Here is a 25,245-nt window from a genome sequence, read left to right as displayed (position 1 = left end):
CAGCCATTGCTGTCCAAGGCCCTGAGGTGGATATGATTAGAAACAAGAGGTAGGCTAATGTGGCTGGACTGTGAAGAACATGCAGGGAATGTGTAAGAAGACTTTAAAGATAGGTTGGGCCAGCTTATGGGGTGCTTTAAATGCCTTCTAGAGTTTATATTTGATACTAGAAGTAATATAGAACCATTGGAGTTTATTGTTGGGGGTGGAGGTAACATGTTTAGACTTTCTGAAAAATCACTTTGGTGGGTAGATGGAAAATATTGGAGTGGCACAGGGAGACCAATATGAAGTGGGGCTGTGTAAGGAGAGTTGGGACATGTGAAAGAGTTATTATTTAGGCTGAAATGATAAAAAGTTTGGCAGTTGATTGGCTATGGTATAAAATGAGTATTTTTTGATTAGAAATAAGATATAAAGAATGAAACATAGTTTTTAAACTTCTGTGTCTGGCAGAATGAAGAAACAAAAATAGAGACCTCTAGAAAAGAAGAAAGTCGGGTGTTAGGGAAGGGAAAAATGAAGGATGGTGAAGACTTTTGTTTTGGAAATATTAAATTTGAGTTGCCTACTAAGTAGTCACCTGGAAGTTAAGAGTCTAGGGTTTGATAAATGGTTTTGAGAATCTGAAAAGTCACAAATAGTAAGTGGATAGGGTAGAGAATGAACAAGAAAGGAGTAAAAGAATTGCTTTGCTGAGTATGGATGAATTTCTGGTAGATCCAATTTGAAAAGTTGTATAACTTCCTCAGGTTTCATTTAGTGACACATAAGCAAAAGAGTCTCATGTTGGAGATAATCCAGGGTTGGGGATTTGTATAAAGCATGAGATGCTTCCTAAAGCAAGGGATTTAAGAACCTGTATGTTAAACAGGTTCGCTAAGTGAGGAGGATTTAGGCAGAATTGGAAAGCTAGGAAAAAATTAAAACTTTAATTTACAATCTTTTTTTTGCCTATTTTTCCTTTCCAGCCATCTCTTATATTAAATGGTCCCCAAGCAAACCAGCTGGATTCTTCATGTTCCATTGTTAATTCCAAGCACTTTCCATTGATATCTCAGTACTCTTTTCTGTTCCCTTCCATCACAGAACATCCTTGTCCATCTATTTCTACAGATATATCTCTAGCCTAGTTTTTTCTAGCAGGCTTATTTGACAAATTCTTTCCAGAAGTTGGTGCATTCATTATTTGTAAATATAAATGTTTCATCAACAAAAATACATTGAACGTATGGTAAACATTTTGAACATTCCTTTACATATTTGGTTGTTAATTAATGTCATTCATTTGGGCATTTAATCATATATTTTCATCATTTAATGTAGTCTGTGTGTGTATTTTATTTTCTTACCTAGATTCTTATGTGAGGAATCAGGGACCAGTGGACAAATAGTTGCTTTTCTTAGCATCTACTAGGGGTCTTTTCATATTGTCAACTATAAAAACTTTGGATTTTGTAAATAGAAATTATTGAATGCTTCTTAGGATAGGGTTCTTTAGTGAATTCTGGCAGTCTCTGTTTAGAGCAGTTTTAAAGAGTATGGTGAATTTCACTAGGCATGATGCAAAATTTGTGTTATTGCAAATATAAATTCTATTTATCTCACATGTATATGCAGCATAGTATTTGTAGAATATTTAAAAGTTACCTATTGCACTTGCATACAATCTCAAAAACTTTTTGAATCTTAAGTTCAGAAGGAACTTAAGGGGAAAAAAGACTGCTTCTATGGAAGGGTTACGGCTTATGCAAGTCTCCCTATTTTTCTATAGTGTAGCCATTGTTAAATCCGGCATTCCTGAGTTGTGTGCAAAAGAAGTTTGAGACCTACCAGAAGAGGTTAATGCACAGATGACATGGGCAAAGGGCTTTACAAATCTTAAAACACATTTATATAAGTGATCTGGTGCATCGTGATTTATCTCATATTTATTATTATTATTGTTGCTAGCACTGCCTTGTCATTCTCTAATTTCTTCTTTTAATGAAGTTTAGATAGAATGGTCTTGAAATAGACCAATGTAATTGCTGTTCTTTTTTTCCCCCTGAAGCATTTGAGGTTAAGTGACTTGCCCAGGGTCACACAGCTGGGAGGTATGAAGTGTCTGAGGCCAGATTTAAACTCAGGTCCTCCAGATTTCAGGTCCAGTGCTCTATCCACTCTGCCATTTAGCTGCCCTTGTAATTGCTATTCTTTTATATTGAATGTTTTGAAAGACATTTCAATTTCATTTAAATAAAAAATATTAGGCTGTAACATCATTTTCTCTTAGTTCATTGAAATCAATTTCATGTCAGCTTTAGCAGTAGACAGAAGGATGCATTTATTCTATTACCAGATGATTTTAATTTTTTCCACTTAGTATCTTATGTTTTTGCAAATTTTTCATTCCATGTAGCTTAGCCATCATAAATATTTGTGACACATGTTGAGAGCATCGTTCATAAAATTTTTGTGTGTTAATGTCATGCCTGGGTGATTGTGAACAACAGTTTTATTTATGCTGACACTTTATTTCTTGATTTCTCCAGAATAGTTCAAGACCTTTATTTGAATTACATGTGGGCATTTGTTGTCTTTTGGATTGTGAAGTGTAGTGATCATTTGGTGTGTGATTTTAACTGAAAGATTTTCTCTTGCTAAGCATTTGCTGTTATAGATTGTTTAATTTCCATTCTTCTGTAGCTAGGGGCTAAATCACTAAAGATTTGCAGAGTGGTTTTGATCCTCACAACATTATGAGGTAGATACTACTATTCCTATTTTACAGATGAAGAAATTCAAGCCAAGAGAATTTTTAATGTCTCTTCTAAGGATTAATACAGCTAGCTATCTTCTGGAAGAATATTCAGACTTTTAGTTTTCTGACTTTCAAGTTCAGCACTTTAGTTACTATGCCACCTAGCTGCATTATCAAGGAATAACCTATCTGTAATTTCTGATGTCAGTGACATTGTTATTGTTATTATTATTATTGTTAATAGAAAAATCATTTTCATTAATTTAATGAAATTCAGATGAAAATGGACACGAGAAGTTGTTGCTTTTGTTTTTATTAATGCTTTGTGTACTAATGCACAGATGAACAAAATAACAGGTTTTTGTGATTAAAGTATTAGAATATAAAATTCCTCTTTTCAGGAATCATTGAAAGCCTTGTTGGTACAAAATAGCCAGCACACAGAAGGGCGATACATATCATTCAATTCCTATATAATTAAAAAAAAAATTTTCCTGCTAAGTGTAATTTTTAAAATTCCAAGCAACTTGTAAATTGAAAGTATTAGACAGCCCTTTTAAAAAACAAAGAAACAAAAACATTGTTCTTAAGTTTGTTTGGATCAATGTTGGTAGTTTCTACCATTTCTTTGTGTGATCTACATTGACATGGATTCATTAATGATAACTTCTGTAAGTTTTGGTGAAATTAATTGCCTCTGGAATTCCCTTCATTTCCATAAATAAATCTAACTGTCTCAACCTTTTTGATCTGTGTTATTTATCTGTACATTTTGGTCAAGTTGATGCAGATATCTTCCTAGAAAGAAATTTTCCCTGTTTGTCATTAAATATTATATCAATCCTATTATTCCTTTTTTTTTTTTTTTTTTTTTTTTTTTTTTTGAAAAAATGTTTTTCCATAGCTGCCTTAGGGTGATGGGGGCTGTGTTTTGTTAATATTATGCAGGGTTATTTTTAGAATACTTTTCAAATCTGTTATGGTCCATTTTATAGTTGGCAAAGTGTGTAGTAAGACCGATATAACTTAGGTGTTAATTGCTTTCTTAGCTTTTATTTCAGAATGCCAATTAAGTCTTGATATTCATCCACAGTTTTCTCCTTTATTAATTTTTTATTATGAATTTTGCAGTCATCAATAAACATGAACATATTGTCAGAAAAGTTTGGAATAGAGTTTTAGGATGAATGGCATGCAATAATATTAGAATGTGTCAAACTAGTTGATTAATAAAAGCCTATAGCAACATCGGAGGATATGAGCAAAAATTCATAGGGATAAAGTCCTATGTAGTCTTCCTAAAGTCCCCACTATCTCGGGGATAGTATGTTGCTCCAGACTGTCAAATGGAATATGGGCTTAGGTTGAAGGGTCAAATCAGATAAAGGATCTGACTTTGGCAGCTGCCATGTGGCAGGGAAGGTGATGGGATAAAAGAGTAAGCAAAGGAAATTTTGTGGAGACAAGCCAAGTCACAATGAAGGTAGAATTATAACTGTCTCATCAGGAAGTTTTGGGGAGTTTAGCAATCAAACCTAATTAGAACTGTGGAAGCCTTGCTAGCATTGTATTAAGTGGAGCCCTGGGAGAGTTGGGCTCTAGATTCCTGGCTATTCATTTGTATACAAATAAGGTGAAAAAAGAGGGTTGCTTAATGAAACCTCTGAATCTGTCAGCTACAAGTTAGTGTTTTGTTTTGCTTTATTTTAGTGAATATTTACTTCATTCAACATTGTAATGGTTGGTCAAAACTGTTCTTCCTGTCTTTGTCTCCTTTGGAACTCTGAATTTTTTACATAATTTTCCTTCCCTTTTTTCTTCCTTTCCTCCTCTTCTTTTCCCCCTTCTTCCCTCTTAAACTGTGTCGCTGAAAAAAGGCAATTATGGTGATGACATGTTTTTAAGAGCCCTTACAGCTAGTTCTAAATCTATGGTCCTATTATTCTTAAAAAAGACAATAGTTTTCATTGTGTTCTCAATATGCTTAAGCCTATTTTATATATTTGTAGAATATGAATATGTATAAACCATAAATTAGCATTGAATTAAAGTACCAAAGATTTTGGGATAATACAGTGAAGCTGTAGAGTCATTTTAGGCAGCTTGTGGAATAATTATCAAATCAATATGGTTCTATAAAGTGTAAACTTTTTTGGCTTTTTTTTTTTTTTTGCTTCTCAACTCATATGTTATTTTTCTGAAAATGCTTATTGATTTTTAAAAAATCAATTCTAGTTCTGACTTAAGACATAATTGACTTGAATTAGTGCTGTTTTTAGATATTAGAATAGGTATATAATGCCATGTGTTTTTGAGAAGAGGCTTGTAAAGTTCTTTGTAGTAAATTCATGAAGCACTGTGAAACATTTATTCCCATAATTGTATCTTATCTGAACCTGTCATTTTTTTCTGTCTCATTTATTCTTTTTTTTTTAATTAAAGCTTATTTTCAAAACATATGCATGGATAATTTTTTCTTTTTTTATTATATCTTTTTATTGACAAAACATGTGTGGGTAATTTTTCAACATTGTAAAAACCTCTGTTCCAACTTTTCCCCTCCATCCTTCCACCCCTTCTCGTAGATGGCAGGTAGTCCTATACATGTTAAATATGTTAAAGTATATGTTAAATACAATATATGTATATATATATTTATACAGTTATCTTGCTACCCAAGAAAAATCAGATTTAGAAAGAAGGTAAAAATAACCTGGGAAGAAAAACAAAAATTCAAGCAAACAATAACAGAAAGAGTGTAAATGCTATGTTGTGGTCCACACTCATTTCCCAGTGTTCTTTCACTGGGTGTAGCTGGTTCTGTTCATTACTAATCAATTGGAACTGATTTGGATCCCCTCATTGTTGAAGATAGCCACTTCTATCAGAATTGATCCTCATATTATTGTTGTTGAAGTGTACAATGATCTCCTGGTGCTACTCATTTCACTTAGCATCAGTTCATGTAAATCTCTCCAAGCTTCTCTGTATTCATCCTACTGGTCATTTCTTACAGAACAATAATATTCCATAATATTCATATACCATAATTTACCCAGCCATTCTCCAATTGATGGTCATCTACTCAGATTCCATTTTCTAGCCACTACAAAAAGGGCTGCCACAAACATTTTTGCACATACAACTTCCTTTCCCTTATTTATTATCTCTTTGGGGTATAAGCCCAGTAGAAACACTGCTGGATCAAAAAGTATGCACAGTTTGACAACTCTTTGAGCATAGTTTCAAATTGCTCTCCAGGATAGTTGGATCCGTTCACAACTCCACCAACAATGCAACAGCATCCCAGTTTCATGGATAATTTTTCATTGTTGACCCTTGCAAAACCTTGTGTTCCAATTTCCCTCTTTCTTTTCCCCACTCCCTTCCCTAAATGGCAAGTTATCCAATATATGTTAAACATGGTAAAAAATATATGTTAAATCCAAAGTATGCATATATATATATTTATACAATTCTTTCTGCATAAAAAAAATAAGATCAAAAAGGAAAAAAATGAGAAAGAAAATATAATGCAAGCAAACAACAGCAAAAAGAGTGAAAATGCTATATCGTGATCCACACTCGGTTCCCACAGCCTTTTCTTTGAGTGTACATGGCTCTCTTCATCACAAGACCATTGGAACTTGGCCCTGTCATTTTCCAGTTTTGCAGAGAAGCTTCTAGCTTCAGTTCATTTTCTTTATATTAATTATTTCTGACCTTCACTTGTTTTATTCAACTTGGATTTTCATTGATTTGGATTTCTTGAGCTCTTAATAGAACATCAGAATTTTTCTACATTAGCTTAGTTGAGAATTCTCTCTGATTTCCTTACTTCTCAATCCTTAGTAATGGTTTCTTTTTTTTGTTTGTTTATTTTTGTTTTGTGTTTTGTTTTTAATGGAGTTTTGACTCTCTGTATCACCTCAATGTTATAGTCTTTCATTTGCAAATTATTCTGATATACTTTCATTTGTTAGATTCCATTCTTTTTGCTTTTTTTTTTTTTTTTTTTTGGCTGAGGCAATTGGGGTTAAGTGACTTGCCCAGGGTCATACAGCTAGGAAGTGTTAATTCCTCCTGACTTCAGGACTGGTACTTTATCCACTGCTCCTTTTTGCTTCTTTTTTGAAGAAAGTCCTTTAACTCAAATGCCAAGTTTCTCACTTTGATTGTGGATTCCTGCTAGGTATTGAGATCTTTTGCCTTTCTTTAGGTAGCAGTTTTCTTTTGTGGAAGTGGTATTTATCCTTAGAGGTATTTTTGATAGCACAACTTTTCTTGTCTTATTATGCCTTGCTGTTGGCTTCTGCCAATTTTAATAGTTCCCAGGAGTCCGGTTTCCGAGGTTGAGAGTAGGAGATGTGCCTTGTATTCCAACTTAGTTATAATAGTTAACATTTATTTGGTGGTTTAAGTTTTGCAAAATGCTTTACATACATTGTTCTCCTTTGATCTTCAATTATTTGCTGTGGGAGCTGTTTTTTAAAAATTTCAACTTAAATTTTATTATACAAATTCTAATTACCAGATTCCAACCTACCCTTTCAATATTGTTATCCATTTCCCTTTTTTGCACTGGGCTTCTTTCTTTTACTTACACATTACATTTCATGTCCTGACTGATTTTTCATTGTTATATCCATGAATAGAATATACTCTTTTCCTATCTTACAATCTTTTATTTTCTTCCTAATTCAATTCATGCCATTGTTCACATGAAACATTTCCTGATTCCTCTCAGCTGCCACTGCTCTTCAACACAGTTTATTTCATTTATTTAATAATATATATTAAAATATGTTTATGCTGTTTTTCATTCTCGATAAAATGTAAGGTGTTTGAAAATAGAATGTTTGATATTTGTCTTTGTATCTCCAGCAACTTTGCATTTCCCCCCTACACATTAGTATATGCTTCTTAATTGATTAAAGAGTTGAAGTAGAATTGAAACATAGGTTCTCTGACTCTAAATCCAGGCTATTTCTGCTACATAACTGGGAGATTCTGGATATATTGCACTTCTGATACTTATACCAGAAAACTGGACAGAGAGTGAGGAAGAGCAGGGGGAGAGGGGGAAGAGAAGTGGGAAAAGAAGTATTAGGCAGTGAATAGTATATCAGGCTTAGAGTCAGGAAACCCCATCTTCCTGTATTCATATCTGACCTCAGACAGATCTGTGATCCTGGACAGGTCATACAACCCAGAATAAAACCCTGTTTACCTCAGTTTTCTCACTTGGAAAATGAGGTGAGAGAAAAATGAGAAACAACTCCAGTATCTTTCTTTGCCCAGAATATTCCAAATGGAATCAGAGTCAGATACAACTGAAAACTGATGAACAAAACAATAGCTTTTAAACCATATTGAGCTTTTGATATCAAGACTGGATGATGTATTAAAACTGTCTGCCAGTCTTTGGTTTATATTAACCAACAGTATTACCATATACATTTAAAAATACATATTTTGACCAATTCTGATGGACCTGACCATTCTCAGCAATGAGATGAACCAAATCAGTTCCAATGGAGCAGTAATGAACTGAACCAGCTACACCCAGTGAAGGAACTCTGGGAAATTACTAAGAACCATTACATTGAATTCCCAATCCCTATATTTTTGCCTACCTGCATTTTTGATTTCCTTCACAGGCTAATTGTATAGTATTTCAGAGTCCGATTCTTTTTGTATAGCAAAATAACGGTTTGGTCATGTATACTTATTTTGTATCTAATTTATACTTTAATATATTTAACATCTACTGGTCATCCTGCCATCTGGGGAAGGAGGTGGGGGGAAGAAGGGGAAAAATTGGAACAAGAGGTTTGGCAATTGTCAATGCTGTAAAGTTATCTATACATATAACCTGTAAATAAAAGGCTATTAAAATAAAAAAATATATATATATATATATATATATTTTATTTTTACCCCACTTCCCTCCTACCTTCCCTTCCTGCAATGGTAAGCAATCTGATATAAATTATAACTGTATAATTATGTAAAAACATTTCCATGTTAGTCATTTTTGCAAAAAAAAATTTAAAAATTTTCAAAACATATGCATAGATTTCACCCTTGCAAAATCTTGTGTTCTTATTTTTTCTTCCTCATTTCCCTCTATCCCTTCCCCTGGAAGACAAGTAATCCAATATATGTTAAACATGTACAATGAGAAGATTTTTTTTTTAATTATTATTATAGCTTTTTATTGACAAAATATATGCACGGGTAGTTTTTCAACATTGTCCCTCGCACTCACTTCTGTTCCAACTTTTCTCTTTCCTCCCTCCATCCCCTCCCCTAGATGGCAGGCAGTCTCATACATATTAAATATGTATATCTTAAATACAATATATGTATACAGATCCCTACAGTTCTCTTGTTGCACAAAAATCGAATTCAGAAGGCAAAAATAACCTGGGAAGAAAAACAAAAATGCAAGTAGTCCACATTCATTTCCCAATGTTCTCTCTGTGGATGTAACTGATTCTGTCCATCATTGATCAAATGGAACTGAACTGGATTGAGAAGATTTTTTAAAAGAATGAAAAGTAGAAAATAGCATGCTTTTTAGTCTGTATTCAGAGAATATCAGTTCTTTTTCTGGAGACAGATAGAATGTTTCATCATTAGTCCTTTAGGATTATCTTGGATCACTATTGCTGAGAATAGCTAAATCACACAATATTGCTATTACTGTATCCAACAGTCTCCTGGTTCTTTCTTTGCATCAGTTTTATAGGTCTATCCAGGTTTTTCTGAAATTATCTTGCTCATCATTTCTTATAGTACATATTCCATCACAATCATATGCCACAGCTTCCCCAATTGATGGGCATTTCTTTGATGTCTGATTCTTAGCTACTACAAAACAAGGTGCTATAAATATTTTTGTATAAATGGGTCTCCTCCTTTTTAAAATATTTTTGGGATATGGATCTAGCAATAATATTGCTGAACCAAAATGACACAGTTCCAAATTGTTCTCCAGAATGGTTGGATTAGTTCACAAATCTACCAATGGTGCAGTAGTGTCCCAATTTTCCCATGTCCCCTCCAACATTCTTCATTTTTGTTACATTAGCCAATCTGATAAGTGTGGGGTAGTACCTCAGAATTGTTTTAATTTGCATTTCTCTAATCATTAGTGGTTTAGAATGTTTTCATATAGTTATAAATAGCTTAGATTTCTTTGAACTGCCTATTCCTATCCTTGGACCATTTATCAGTTGTAGAATGACTTGTTTTTTGTTTTTTGGTTTTTTTAAATAACTTTTTATTGACAGATACCATGCCAGGGTAATTTTTTACAGCATTATCCCTTGCATTCACTTCTGTTCTGATTTTTCCCCTCCCTCCCTCCACTCCCTCCCCCAGATGGCAAGCAGTCTTATACATGTTAAATATGTCACAGTATAAATACAATATATGTGTGCAGAACCAAACAGTTCTCTTGTTACTCAGGAATAATTGGATTCAGAAGGTAGAAATAACCCAGGAAGAAAAACAAAAATACCAAGAGTTTACATTCATTTCCCAGTGTTCTTTCTTTGGGTATAGCTGCTTCTGTCCATCATTGATCAATTGAAATTGAGTTAGATCTTTGTCAAAGAAATCCACTTCCATCAGAATACATCCTCAAACAGTATCGTTGTTGAAGTGTATAATGATCTCCTGGTTCTGCTCATTTCACTCAGCATCAGTTCATGTCTCGCCAGTCCTCTCTGTATTCATCCTGCTGGTCATAAAGAACAATAATATTTCATAACATTCATATACCACAATTTACCCAACCATTCTCCAATTGATGGGCATCCATTCATTTTCCAGTTTCTAGCCACTACAAACAGGATTGCCACAAACATTTTGGCACATACAGGTCCCTACAGTATCTCTTTGGGGTATAAGCCCAGTAGTAACACTGCTGGATCAAAGGGTATGAAGAGTTTGATAACTTTGGGGGCATAATTCCATATTGCTCTCCAGAATGGTTGGATTCGTTCACAATTCCACCAATAATACATCAGCGTTGCAGTTTTCCTGCATCCCCTCCAACATTCATCGTTATTTTTTCCTGTCATCTTAGCCAATCTGACAGGTATGTAGTGATATCTCACAGTTGTCTTAATTTGCATTTCTCTGATCAATAGTGATTTGGAATACTCTTTCATATGAGTGAGATAGTTTCAATTTCATCATCAAAGTTGGAATGACTTGTATTTTTATAAATTTGACTTGGTTCTCTATTTGTTATGAAATGAGATCTTTATCTGAGATATTTGTAATAAAATTAGCCCCCAATTTTCTGCTTTCTTTTTAATTTTGGTTGCATTAGTTTGTTTCTGCAAAAACTTTTAAATTTTATATAATCATAATTATCTATTTTACATTTTGTAATGCTCTATTTTCTTTGATGCTAAATTCTTTCTTCTACATAGATCTGATAAACTATTTCATGTTCTCCTAATTTGTTATGCTCTCACTCTTTATATCTAAATCATGTATCTATTTTGACCTTATCTTGATATATGGTATAAATAAATGTTAGTTAATACCTGGTCTGCCATTCTGTTTTCCAGTGTTTGCCAAATAATGAATTTTCGTTTCAAAAACTTGGATTTCTGGGTTTATCATATATTAGATTACTATGGAGGTTTAGAAATGTGTACCTAATCTATTCTACTGATTCACTTCTCTATATCTTAACCAGCACCACATTGTTTTGATAATTGCCATTTTATAAAACAGTTTGAGATCTGGTATGCCTAGATGATCTTCTTTCACATTTTTTCCCCATTGATGACCTTGATATTCTTAACCTTTTGTTCTTCTAGATGAATTTTGTTGTTATTCTTTTTCCCCCTAAGTTACCAAATTTTTTAATCGTATTCTGTAATGTGGGGTAGTTTGATTGGTATGGCACTGAATAAATTAATTTAGATAGAATTGTCATTTTATCATACTGACTTGGCCTACTCATGAGGCATTGATAGTTTTCTAATTGTTTAGATCTGACTTTGTGTGAAAACTGTTTTGTAATTGTATCCATTTAGTTCCTGAGTTTGTCTTGTCAGGTTTGTCTTGTCTACAATTACTTTAAACGAAATTTCTCTGTCTTTTGTTGCTGGACTTTTTTAGTAATGTATAGAACGCTGATGATTTATGTGGTTTTATTTTGTACCCTGCAACTTTGCTAGAGGTAATTATTTGTTAGTTTTATAATTGATTCTCCAGAAGACCCTAAGTATATATCATATCATTTGCAAAGAATGAGAGTTTTGTTTCCTCATTATCTAGTCTAATTCCCTCAATTTCTTATTGTCATAGCTAACATTTCCTTTTTTGTTTTTATTTTTATAACTAATATTTCTAATACAATATTGAATAATAATAGCAATTATAAAGGCCAACCTTTCTTCATCTAAATTGTATATGCTTTAGAGCTTATGAACCATTTTTCCCCCTAAGTTACCAAATTTTTTAATCGTATTCTATGATTTATGCAAATAATTTACTATATTTCTACAAAAATTGTAACATTTGAGATACATATGTTAATGGGATTGAATAACTGAATTAATGATACTTTTAAATAATTTTGGTAATAAATGTCAGAAATAAAGTATGACAATCTCTGTTGAGTGTTATTTGCATCTCTGATGCCTTCTAGCTTGGTCATGTGATTCTTCCACCATGATTCTATATAAACATCAATTGATTATTTGTACTTCTGACATTCACATGTTGTTTTCTATTGTCAAACCACGTCCTGACTCTTTGAAAACTTTTTTTCATTTCTCTTGAGCCTTTATAGTTTATCATCTGCTCACTTTTTTTTGCTCCCGCTGGCCTAACTAGATTCTCAGTTACCAACATGTGGGTCTGGTCATTTCATAGTTAAAACTATGTTAATTGTCTACATTGCATATGATTAAGGGATATATATATATATATTTTTTGGCTTCTCATATCCTTAACTCCCTTTGGTCCTAATCACATAATTATAGTTGGATTAGATTGGTAAGAGAGCCCTGCTAAAAAAGCAGAATAATATAGTTAATGCATAGTAGGCAAGAGTCGAAAGGATAAATTGAGAGGAAGTGGAATATGAAGATAATGTTCTGACTTCATTCAAATCAATTCAGTAGGCATTTATTAAGCGTGCTGTAATGGTTCATAGTCATCTCCCAGAGTTTTTTTGCTGGGTGTAGCTGGTTCAATTTATTACTGCTCTATTGGAACTGATTTGGTTTATCTCATTGTTGAAGAGGGCCACATCCATTAGAATTGATCATCACATAGCATTGTTGTTGAAGTATATAATGATTTCCTGGTCCTGCTCATTTCACTCAGCATCAATTCATGTAAGTCTCTCCAGGCCTTTCTGAAATCATCCTGCTGGTTATATCTTTTTTTAAAATTTTTTATAATAACTTTTTATTGCCAGAATCCATGCCAGGGTAATTTTTTTTATAACATTATCCCTTGCACTCACTTCTGTTCCAATTTTTCCCCTCCCTCCCTCCACTCCCTTCCCTCGATGGCAAGCAGTCCTATATATGTTAAATATGTCTGCTGGTTATATCTTACAGAACAATAATATTCCATAATATTCATATACCACAATTAATTCAGCCATTCTCTAATTGATGGGCATCCACTCAGTTTCCAGTTTCTAGCCACTACAAAGAGGGCTGCCACAAACATTCTTGCACATACAGGTCCCTTTCCCTTCTTTAAAATCTCTTTAGGATATAAGCTCAGTAGTAATACTTCTGGATCAAAGGGTATGTGGCACAGTTTGATTACTTTTTGAGTATAGTTCCAAATCGCTCTCCAGAATGGCTGGATGTATTCACAATTCCCCAATATATCAGTGTCCCAGTTTTCCTACCTCCCCTCCAGCATTCCGCATTTAAAGATAGTTTTCAATATTCATTTTTGTAAGACCTTGTGTTTCCAAATTTTCTCGCTTCCTCCCTTACCTCCCCCCCCAAAACAACAAGTAATCTGAGCATTAATTTTTAAGAAATATTTTGAATTCCAAATTCCCTCTTTTCTATCCCCTCTTCCTTCCCTGACATGATGTACAATTTGATGTTATACACATGCAATCATGCAAAACAGTTTCTAATCAGTCATGGTGTAAAAGAAAGTAGATTTTTAAAAATGAAAAAAAATAAAGTAAAAAATAGCATGCTTCAATCTGCATTCAGACACCATCAGTGCTTTCTCTGGAGGCAGCATTTTTCATCATGAATCCTTTGGAATTGTCTTGGATTATTGTATTGATCAGAATAACTAAATCATTCACAGTTGATTATTGTGCAGGATTGCTGATGTGTGCTCAGTGTTCTCCTGGTTCTACTTACTTTACTTTATCACTTCATTTAAGTCTTTTCAGGTTTTTCTGATTCCTCACTAGCATGTTTCCTTATCTTGTAGCACAATGATAGACCATTACATTCATATACCATAATTTGTTCAACCATTTCACAGCTGATGGGCATCCCCTCAATTTTCAGTTCTTTGCTGCCAAAACAAGAACTGCTGTAAATATTTTTTACAACTATGTCCTTTTCCATTTAAAAATTTTTTGGTTTGATTTTTTTTTTAATGTCTTTGGGATAGAGACCAAGTAGTGATATTGCTGGTTCAGGGGTACACATAAATTTTATAGCCCTTGAAACATAGTTCCAGATTGCTCTCCATAATGGTTGGATTTAATCGCAACTCTACCAACAGTGCATTATTGTCCCAGTTTTCCCAAATTTCCTCCAACATTTATCATTTTCCTTTTCTGTCATATTAGGCAATCTTCTAGATATGAAGTGGTACTTCAGAGGTGTTTTAATTTGCATTCCTCTAATTAATAGCAATTTAGAGTGGGGTTTTTTTTTTAATATGACTGTAGATAACTTTAATTTCTTTGTCTGAAAACTGTCTCTTTGTGTACTTTGACCTGAAAGGCCTTTATTAAGAGGGCGGTTAAGAGGAAGATGGAGACAAAGTGCTGAAGTCAAGATGGAGAATTCCATGTGTAAGTGAGGATGAGATGTAGTGTATCCAGTCATAGAGAGAGGATAAGCAGGAATTTATTTTCTTCTAGTGAGGAATCAGGTTTCTCTTTATGCAAAAAAATTGGAAGAACTATGAAAGAAAGTGATGCTGATAGGAAGGGCAGTTGTTTTTTTTTTTTTTTATAACAATATGAGACTGCTAGAGGACAGAGTTATAAGAGTTTGGTAAATGAAAGGACAGAGATGAATGGGGATGGAAGGAGTAGTGAATGATAGCAGGGGAAGGAAGTTCTCATGTAATCAAGAGGTTCTTAACTTTTTTTTTTTTTTTTTTTTTGTCGTGGACCTTTTTGGCAATCTAGTGAAGTCTATTAGCACCATTCTTGGAATAATGGTTTTAAATGCACAAACTACATACAGTTACAAATGAAACCACTTATTAAAATATAATTGTCAATATATTAAAAATAAAACAAATTTACAGAGTCCCTAAAACCTGAGATGAAAACACCAAAGGAAATAGGAAGTCAAATCAGATTAGTGGGTTTCTGAAGGGGTACACATAAATCCATCAATATGGGCCAGAACTTTGTAACAGATATACATGGTATACATAAATCCATCAATATGGGAGGCATTACACATAATTTACATAAGCACATAGCAATATAACACAGGCTAATAGTAATATAACAAATAACATGAATCATCCTGAAAATTTACACATGTCCATAAGTCCTAGAAATAGTCCAAAAGGAATCCATTGTCCATTAGTTCATGTGCCAGGAATCCAATAGTTCCTGTTGAGCTCTGAAGTACTGCAAAAGTCTCATCAACAATTTTTCATCTGAAGAAATCCAATGGTTCTTGCTGTTTTTTCAAGAACTGAAACAGTTTCATCTTGTGTTTAGGAAATCCAATGATTCCTGAAGATTTTAAAAGTCTTTTTAACAGTCTCCTTGTCAGCCATCTGATTCTTTCTCCATCTGTGGAAATATAAGCAGATCCTCTTCCCCAAGCAGTTAACCTAATTTTAGAGTACCTGGACCCTAGGTTAAGTTCCTCTGATCTAAGCATTCTTCAAAGCTCTATGGTAAGGTTCTCAACATGGTAGAGAGTTCTTTTAAGATAAGGAATAATTTTTCTTAATATACTTAGAAATCATTGTACTCTATTTAGTCTGACCTATAATAAACTATTTTTCTTTTTAAAATTTTAATATTTAAAATTTAAAATTCAGTCTAGCTGCTTGACCTTCTCTTTAGAAGTGCCATTTATATATTCTCACAATTTTAGTGAATCATTTAAATAAGTTACATGTAGCTTCCATATCTGATCTTGGTCTACTATTACTTTGTCATGTGATATGTCATGAGACTGAGCTGTGATAAATTCTCACTCGACTATTAACCCTGCCTGTTAAGTTGCTAAGTAATAGCTTAGAGGCAGAAATTCCAAACAAATCTCTTTATCTTCTCACTTCATACCATCTACACCCAATGAATCTCATTAAGTAATAAATGAACAACTATTTCAATAAGTGAAATCACTGATCTGACCTTTTTAGAATTTCCTTTTTTCACCTTTATTGCAAGTCATACCTTTTTTTTTTTTTTAAGTCACCACCACAAAAATAGTGTTTTATGATTTTGAAAAATTAAATCTTTTTTTCTCATTTTAAGTTGTCAAAGCAGGGCCATTATTTTCAAATTCTTAGTTATAATTTGGCCTCTTCTGTGATATTGATCTTTCTTTCCCCCCTCGTAACATCAGAGAGAATGCAAATGAAGCCACTGGAGAATGTTAATGACATAAATTATTTTAAAATTCAGTATTAGAGACATAAGAAAACTTAGAATCTGAAAATATGATATAAACTTTAAATAGGTAACAGTGTTTTTTATCCTTTAAGGAGGATACATTTTAACTTGTAGATGACATGGTAAATAATGGAAGTTCTGGGGGATGGGATGAGAAAAAGTGGTGTTGAAGAAAAAAAATTAAAACCTTTCTCTCTTTTGGGTGCTATCATTCTTTCATACTCCAGGATCATAATTTTGGCATTAGCCTTAATGCCTTACTCCATTTATCTAATCAGTTGTTAAATTCTTATTTTACTTCCATAAGATCTGTCATACTCGACCCTTCTATCTGCACATAGCCAAGACCCTATTAGATTGTAAGCTCCTGGAGAGTAAGGGGTGTTTGCCATTTTTTGTGTCCCCAGTACTTAATTAATTTCAGGGTCTAACTAATTTAAGTGAATTTCAGAGAATAGGAAAGTGCAGTAATATATAGTGAAAGTATAGTTGGTCTTTAAATGATAAATAAATAGGAGCTGATGTTTTATTCTAGAAGCAATAGAAAGACCACTATAGTTCATTGAGCAGAGGTATGACAAATTCTGGTATAAAGGAAATTATTTAGACAGCAGTGTGGAAAGAAGAGTTAAGTAAGGAGGGACTTAAGGTAGGGAGACTGATGCCATTGCAGTAGTCCAAGTAAGAGTGATGATGATGAGGCTTAACCTAGAATGTATGAAGAGAGAGAGATTCTGATGCAGTTGATCCTGTAGAAGTTGAAATGGCAAGATTTGGCAAATGATTAGATAAGTGGTTGAGAGAAAGTGAGGAGTCAAAGGAAACACTGGGTTATAAACTTGGGACTCCAGATGAATGGTGCTAACTTCAATATGAATTATAAAAATTTGGAAGAGAATGATTTTGAAGACAAAATTCTGTTTTGGATACCAACTGAACAATCTCATGATGTAATAAATTTTGGACTTTTCAGAGGTGGTTATGAAAAAAAATTGGTGTGTAGACTCCAAAGTACTTAATAGAAATGGCAGTTATCTTTATTATCCTTTTCTGGACAACTGCCTTATTTTCTCTTTGTTTTTATCTTGATCTGTACATTATTTCCTACCTATTAGGTATTTAATCTTTTTTGACTCATGATGTCTCTTGCATCTATCCCCTTTTCCCCCTAATTTAGCCAACACTTTAGTTAAGTAAGGTCTTCAATTTTGCTCTAGATTATGAGCAATAGCTTCCTAACTGACGTTCCTGGGTCAGTTCTCACTCCAATACATTCTCTAAATAACTGCCAAAACAATATTGCTAGAGTTCAATACGGAAAATTATGTTTGACATTTGAAACCTTTCTCTACCTCTTCATCTCTTAAGCCTTCATAGACATTTATTTCCATTCCCACATTGTTTTAAGAGAGCCAAGTTGAGAAATGTATTTTGCACTTTGTCTTGATATATTTGTCCATACAACAGCCCTTTTTCCCCATGCTTGGAATGCACTTTCTCTTTATTTCTGCCTGTTGGGATACCTAATTTTTATTTGTTTATTTATTTGTTTTCAATAATATTTTATTTTTCCAAATGCCTGTAAAGATAGTTTTCAACATTCATTTTTTAAAAATAACTTTTTATGGACAGTACCCATGCCGGTATAATTTTCTTACAACATTATCCCTTGCACTCACTTCTGTTCTGATTTTTTCCCCTCCCTCCATCCACCCCTTCCCCCAGATAGCAAGCAGTCCTATACATGTTAAATATGTCACGGTATATCCTAGGTACAATATATGTGTGCAGAACCAAATAGTTCTCCTGTTGCACAGGGATAATTGGATTCAGAAGGTAGAAATAACTAGGGAAGAAAAACAAAAATACAAATAGTTTACATTCATTTCCCAGTGTTCTTTCTTTGGGTATAGCTGCTTCTGTCCATCATTGATCAATTGAAACTGAGTTAGATCTCTTTGTCAAAGAAATCCACTTCCATCAGAATTACATCCCCATACAGTATCGTTGTTGAAGTGTATAATGATCTCTTGGTTCTGCTCATTTCACTTAGCATCAGTTCATGTAAGTGTCTCCAAGTCTCTCTATATTTGTCCTGCTGGTCATTTCTTACAGAAAAATAATATTCCATACCATTCATATACCGCAATTTACCCAACCATTCTCCAATTGATGGGCATCCACTCATTTTCCACTTGCTAGCCATTACAAACAGGGTTGACACAAACATTTTGGCACATACAGGTCCCTTTCCCTTCTTTAATATCTCTTTGGGGTATAAGCCCAGTAGTAGCACTGCTGGATCAAAAGGTATGCACAGTTTGATAACTTTTTGGGCATAATTTCAGATTGCTCTCCAGAATGGTTGGATTCATTCACAACTCCACCAACAATGTATCAGTGTCCCAGTTTTCCCGCATCCCCTCCAACATTCATCATTATTTTTTCCTGTCATTTTAGCCAATATGACAGGTGTGTAGTGGGATACCTAATTTAAAAAAATTAGCTCAACAGTTTGGAATTATTCCCAAAGGGCTATCAAACTATATATATCCTTTGGTCCAGTTATTATCATAAAAACAAAACAAAACTCAGCTCGAATCCCACCTTCTACAAAAAGTTTTCTCCTTCTCCAATCCCAATTACTGATGCCTTCCCCCCAAAAAAATTAGCTTGTAATTATTTTGAATGTTTTTATGTTTGTCATTCAGTCAGTAAACATTTAATAACTAAGTATGAGATATAAAGAAAGGCAAAAATAGGCAAGCAGTTCAATATTTACTGAAGGAGGCAATATGTAAACAACTTTGAATGGACAAAATATTATCCAATTGGGAAATTATCAATAAAAGGAAGAAATTAAAAGAAAAAGGTGATCAGAAAAGGTTTCCTGGAGAAGGTAAGATTTTATCTGGTACTTAAAGGAAGTTGGACAACTAAATAGCAAAGTGAATAGAATTTAGAATCAGACTCATTTTCCTGAGTTCAATTATGACCTTAGACACTTAGAAGCTACAGAACCCTGGGCAAGTCTGATGCCTCAGTTTCCTCATCTGTAAAATGATTTGGAGAAGGCAATAGCAAACCATTCGGATATCTTTGCCAAAAAACAACAACTAAACCCAATAAGAGGTCATGAAGAGTTAGACACAAATGAATTAACTGAACCACATCGACACATAAAGGAAGAGAAGCCAGGAAATGAAGAGGAGGGAGAACACATAAGGTATGGAGGAGGGGGACAGTAAAAATACTGAAGTTTGGCAAATTATTCACTATATCATAAGAGTAAATAAAGATGGAGTTCTAGAGAAGAAGATGGAAAGGTGTTGGGGGTAGGTTATGGAGAATTGTGAATGCCAAATCGGATTTCATTTTTAGCTCTGTAGCTAATGTGATAAATGTGGGGTGATAGAGAGCCACAGAATACTGACTAGGAGGGAGTGATCTGGTCACACACATAAGATCACTTTGACAGCTGAGTGGAGGATGGACTGGAGTGGGAAGAAATTTATCGTAGGGACACTAACCAGCTATTGCAAGAGCCCAGGCATGAAATGGTGAGGGGCCTGTATCTGGGTGGTGACAGTGTCAGAGGAGAGAAGGGCTCAAGGGAGAGCCCTTTCAAGTGAGAAACCTTTAAAAAGATAAAATCAGTGGTCGTGGGAATAAATTGGATATGAAGGAAGTGGTAGTGAAGAGTGAAGAGTTGGTGGCACAGAGATTGTAATCCTCAGTAAGTGGAGATTGGGACTTTTACAGTGGACCAGAGGTAATGAGTTCAGTTTTGTTATATCGCATTTAATTAAAATGTCAACTTCATTACATTTTAGATGTCTAGTAGGCAGTTGTAAATATGTGACTGGAGGATAGCAGAGATATTAGGACTGAATAAATGCTTTGATGATTATCTACATAGTTGTGAATAATTAAATCCATGAAACTGATGAGAGATCCTTAAGAGTATAGAGAGAGTAGAGAGCTCAGGATAGAACCCTGTAGGATATCCAGGTTAACACAAATAGTGATGGATGAAAATTCAGTTTAGTAAACTGAGATGAAAGTAAACATTTGCTTTGGTAAATATAGTTATTATCTCTCTTGGTAGTATCAAAACTCCTTGAGGACAGAGGTCTCATGTGATACTTTGTATCCCATCATCTAACTAGCCCATATATGCCTCATAAATATTTGTTAATTGACTGCTTTTAATATTTCTAAACTGAAAAATCCCCACTATTTTTATTCTTTCCTCATAATGTCCCTCTGCTCACAGTTCCTTTGATCATTTTAATTTTCCTTTTCTAAGCTTTCAACTTCTTTTTTGGCACTTCTCACATAATAAAGAGAAGTTGCTGATACTAATAGTGTGGATGTAAAATACTTTTTTAATTGTATATTTCTGTGAAAATTTGTTTTCTTAGAACTAAAAAATGACTAGTATACTTTCCTTTTTAAGGAAACTTTTAGCATCTTGTGTTTATTACTCCATCTAATGATATGCAACGATTTTTTTCCCAATCCCTGACTAGAAACAGTTTTCAAGAAAATTACAAGCACTGTTAGAAACTGTATTTATACATTTTCTCAAAGTGTGAACGATTATACGTCATCTTGGGATGAATTAAAATCATTTGTGGGAGAAGAATCAGACAAGTGCCAAAAAGTTTGTAAGCAAGAATTTTAAATAAAATGTAGAGAGCAACAAGGAGAACATATTTTGAAATACATTTTAAGATAATTTTTAGTATATTTAAATGAACAAGAAATAAGTAAGGGGGCGTAAGAGAAATTTGAACATAAAAAGTAACCAATAAATTTATATTTCCTGTAATATGTAGGACTCTTCTCAAACACTTTAACCTTCTAGTTCCTTCATCTTGGATCTTCTTCCCATTATCGATAAATGTGCCATGATTTAAAATAATGAGTAAATAAAAAATAAATTTAAAATTGGCATTCCTCTATTTGATCACAAATTGTCTGTCACACTTCCAAGCAGGGTTTCTAGCAACTCCTTTAGATAGATAAAATAGGTATACAAGTCAAACATTTACTGATAATAAATCAATAAGAAAAATTTTTTTAAAACAATTGTTTAGTCTACATATAATTTTATTATTTGCATACTAATGTGATGGATGTGCTTGTTTATTTTTACATAAAAAATTAAATCTTGGTGGAATATTTGATACCTTTTACTGTTGCCAAGTTTTTTGTGACCCCCCTACATTCAGTTACATGATCCCGTTTGGGTTCACGATTCAAAAGTTTAGGAAGCTTTGCATTAGAGGATATTCCAAAACTTCTCTTATCTCTTCAATTTTCTTATATTTCGACACATACTTTCAATATGTGGACAACACTTTTTATTATTTTTTTACATCTTCTTTTTCTACCTTTTTTTTTTTTTTAAACCTTACAATTCCTGGCCATCTATCTGTACTCTTTGATTCTTTACTTTAGCCTCTGCTGAAGTAGCCCTTTTCTTTGACAAAAGCCAGTTCCTCTACTTGTTCCCTTGGTCCTGTCCCTCCCAAATTCTGCTGTAGATTGCAATTGTAATCTCTCCTTTTCTTCTGGTTCCTTCTATTCTCTATAAAACATACCCTCTTCTCAAAAAGTACTAATGAGGACAACCCTAATTTAGACCCACAATTTACTATAATTATTTCATAAAGCTTCTTTCTTTTTTAGTCCCAGAAATCCTGGATAGAAAATACTTTGACCAAGAGGGAATGTGTTTATATTATACCAAGTTCAAAGGATCCTCACAGGTAAGCAAACTATTGTTTCCTTCATTAAATTTCTCAAAATGTTTAAGCAAATTTCTGATGTTTTTGCTTGTTTTCAACCACTATGTCTCACATGATTATTTTGTTTCATCCTTCTGTTTTAGAACCTTTTCTGAGAGACGAAAGTTAGGTGGCAAAAGAATTGTTCCTATACCTAAATCTCTGAGTATAAAGCACTCTGCTATAAAATGTTTACTTCCCATAACTCCTTGAAAAGTGCCTTTTTCTTATCACCTCAAAAAAAAGTCATAAATATGCTTATATATCCTTATTTAGAGTTTGTTTTCTTAGAATTCATCTTTTTTTTTTTTTAAATCTACCCTTCCTTTAATCCTCCCTACTTCTTATTCCTTTTTCCCTTTTGCTTCTCTCTTGAGTGTAATATATTTCTGTACTTGTGTGTGTGTGTGTGTGTGTGTGTGTGTGTGTGCATGCGCGTGTGTGTGCGTGCGCGCGCACTTGCGTGTGTGCATGCATTGCATGTATCTGTATTCCTTCTCTCCATTGATCACTTCAGATGAGGGAGGTTCAGATATCACTCTTCCTCACCTTCACTTGTTAATATAAATGTTCATTTTACTCTCCTTCCACTCTCCAGAGTATTCTTCTTCTCTTTTCTTTCCATTGTAAAACAGAACCTTTAAATGAATTCTCTTTTACTACCCTGATATTGTTAAGGTTCAGAGGAAGTACCTGTATCATCTCCCCATATTAGCATATAAGAAGTCTATCCTTATTTATTTATTCTTATTTACCTTTTTAGATTTTACTTCATTCCTGTGTTTGAATGTCAGTTTTTATTTAGTCCTGGTCTTTCCATTAGGAATGCTTCAAAGTCCTCCTTATTTTCCCTTCTCTCTCCCCTCCTTCCCTTCCACTTCTCTCTCTTCCCCCCTACTCTTTCTTCCTGTCTCCCCTCCATCTCTTTGTCTCTTTCCCTCTCTCCCTCTTTTGAAGGTTTTTATTTTCATTAAGGTGGGAGATCTGTTTTCTTACTTGTATGGAAATGTTTTATATAACTTCACATGTAGTTTCTTAATTGTGGGTCGGGATAAGGGAGAGAACCTAGAACTCAAAAATCTTTTTAAAAAGTGGGTGGGAAAAGTATTTTCAATGTAAATGGAGAAAATGTTAAATAAAAAACTTTGTTTTAAAAATTATATTCAGTTTTATTAGGTAAGTTATTCTTTGTTTTAAACATATGAATGATTCTGACTATGAAGCTTCAGTATTTGAGTTCTTTGTCTTTTTTTTTTTTTAATTATTTTTTTAAAAATAGCTTTTTAGTTTTCAGTATTCACCCTAACCTTGTATTCCAAATTTTGCTCTCTTCCTCTCTACTTCCTCCTTCCCTTAGGCAGCAATATAGATTAAACATGTGTAATTTTTCTAAACATATTTCCATATTTATCATGCTGTACAAGAAAAATCAAATCAAGAGGGGGGAAATTTACAAGAGAAAGGGTGAAAATACTATGTGATTCATATTTAGTCTCCATAGTCCTCTCTCTGGGTACAGATGACTCCATCATAAGTCTATTGGAATTGGCCTGAATCATTTCATTGTTAAAAAAAAGCCACATCCATCAGAATTATCATCACATAATCTTGCTATTGCTGTTTATAGTGTTCTCTTTGTTCTTACTTCACTGAGCATCAGTTCATATAAGTCTCTCCAGGCCTCTCTGAAATCATCCTCCTGATCATTTCTTACAGAGCAGTAATATTCCATAACATTCATACACATAACTTATTCAGCCATTCTCCCAACTGATAGGCTTCCACTCAGTTTCCAGTTTCTTACTACTATACCGAAGGCTGCCACAAACATTTTTGCATATCTTAATCCCTTTTCCTCCTTTAAAATCTCTTTGGAATACAGGCCCAATAATGGCACTGCTGGATCAAAGGGCATGTGCAGTTTGATAGCCCTTTGGGCATGGTTCCAAATAGTTCTCCACAATGGTGTATTCATGTCCTATATTTCCCCTATCCTCTCCAACACTTATTTCCTATTATTTTAGCCAATCTGAGAGATATGTAGTGATACTTCAAAGTTGTCTTAATCTTTGAGTCTTTTTGTAATATTTTCTCTTTGATCTGGAAGCTCTGGATTCTGGCTGTAATGTTCCTGGAGCTTTCATTTAGAAGTTTGTATCAGGAGGTAATTCATAGATTCTTTCTGTTTCCACTTTCTTCCTGGTTGTCAGAGATCTGCTCAGTTTTGGAACATAATGTTTAGATGCACAGGTCCCCCACGTCCCTTTTAGGAGAGGGGGTCATTGCTTTCAGATAGTACAAGAGCTTGAATTTTCTCTCCTGAATTTGTTGTCCTAGTTAGTTTTTTGCTGAGATACCTTATCTTTTCTTCTCCTTATTTCAGTCATTTGACTTTGTTTTAATATTCTTGTTTCTTCATGGAGTCATTGGTTTCTGTTTGGTCCATTTGGATTTTCAGGGAACTTGTTTGAAAGATTTTACACCTCTTGTGCCAAGCTCTTAATTCCTTTTTCAGTTCTTTGCCACATAGCTCTTATGTTTCCAATTTGTTATGTAGCACTGATATCATCTATAAAAACATTTTAAATTCTTGTTTCATTACTCTATTTAGAGGATTTGGAGTCGCACTCTCTCTCTCTCTTTTTTTTTTTTTTTTTTTTGAATTTATTTCTTGAGCATCCCTATCACCATAATAATAAAATAATGTCATATCATGCTGGAATTCTTTTTTTATTTCTTTGCTCATTCTTATAGTCTGTTTCTGGACTTTAAACTTGACGTTAAGGCTCATCTTTGATTTCTGGAGGGAAGGTATAAATATTCTTATCTTAGTGTTGTCCTGTTCCAGGATCTTT

The 25,245-nt window shown here is 33.7% G+C and overlaps 1 protein-coding gene across 2 annotated transcripts in view; it reads left to right on the top strand.

The window, feature by feature from the left end:
* The window catches only part of TRPM7 (transient receptor potential cation channel subfamily M member 7), a 134,344-nt gene that overhangs the window by 17,024 nt on the left and 92,075 nt on the right, over positions 1-25,245 (top strand). For both annotated transcript variants that reach the window (XM_051980642.1, XM_051980643.1), the window contains exon 2: positions 22,293-22,372. In XM_051980642.1, coding sequence (XP_051836602.1) covers positions 22,293-22,372 — 80 coding nt within the window. The remainder of the gene's footprint in view (positions 1-22,292; positions 22,373-25,245) is intronic.

Source organism: Antechinus flavipes, chromosome 2 (assembly GCF_016432865.1).
Source record: "Antechinus flavipes isolate AdamAnt ecotype Samford, QLD, Australia chromosome 2, AdamAnt_v2, whole genome shotgun sequence".
NCBI lineage: Eukaryota > Metazoa > Chordata > Mammalia > Dasyuromorphia > Dasyuridae > Antechinus > Antechinus flavipes.
Note: the sequence above shows the minus strand (reverse complement) of the source record. Positions and strands in the feature narration are given on the sequence as shown.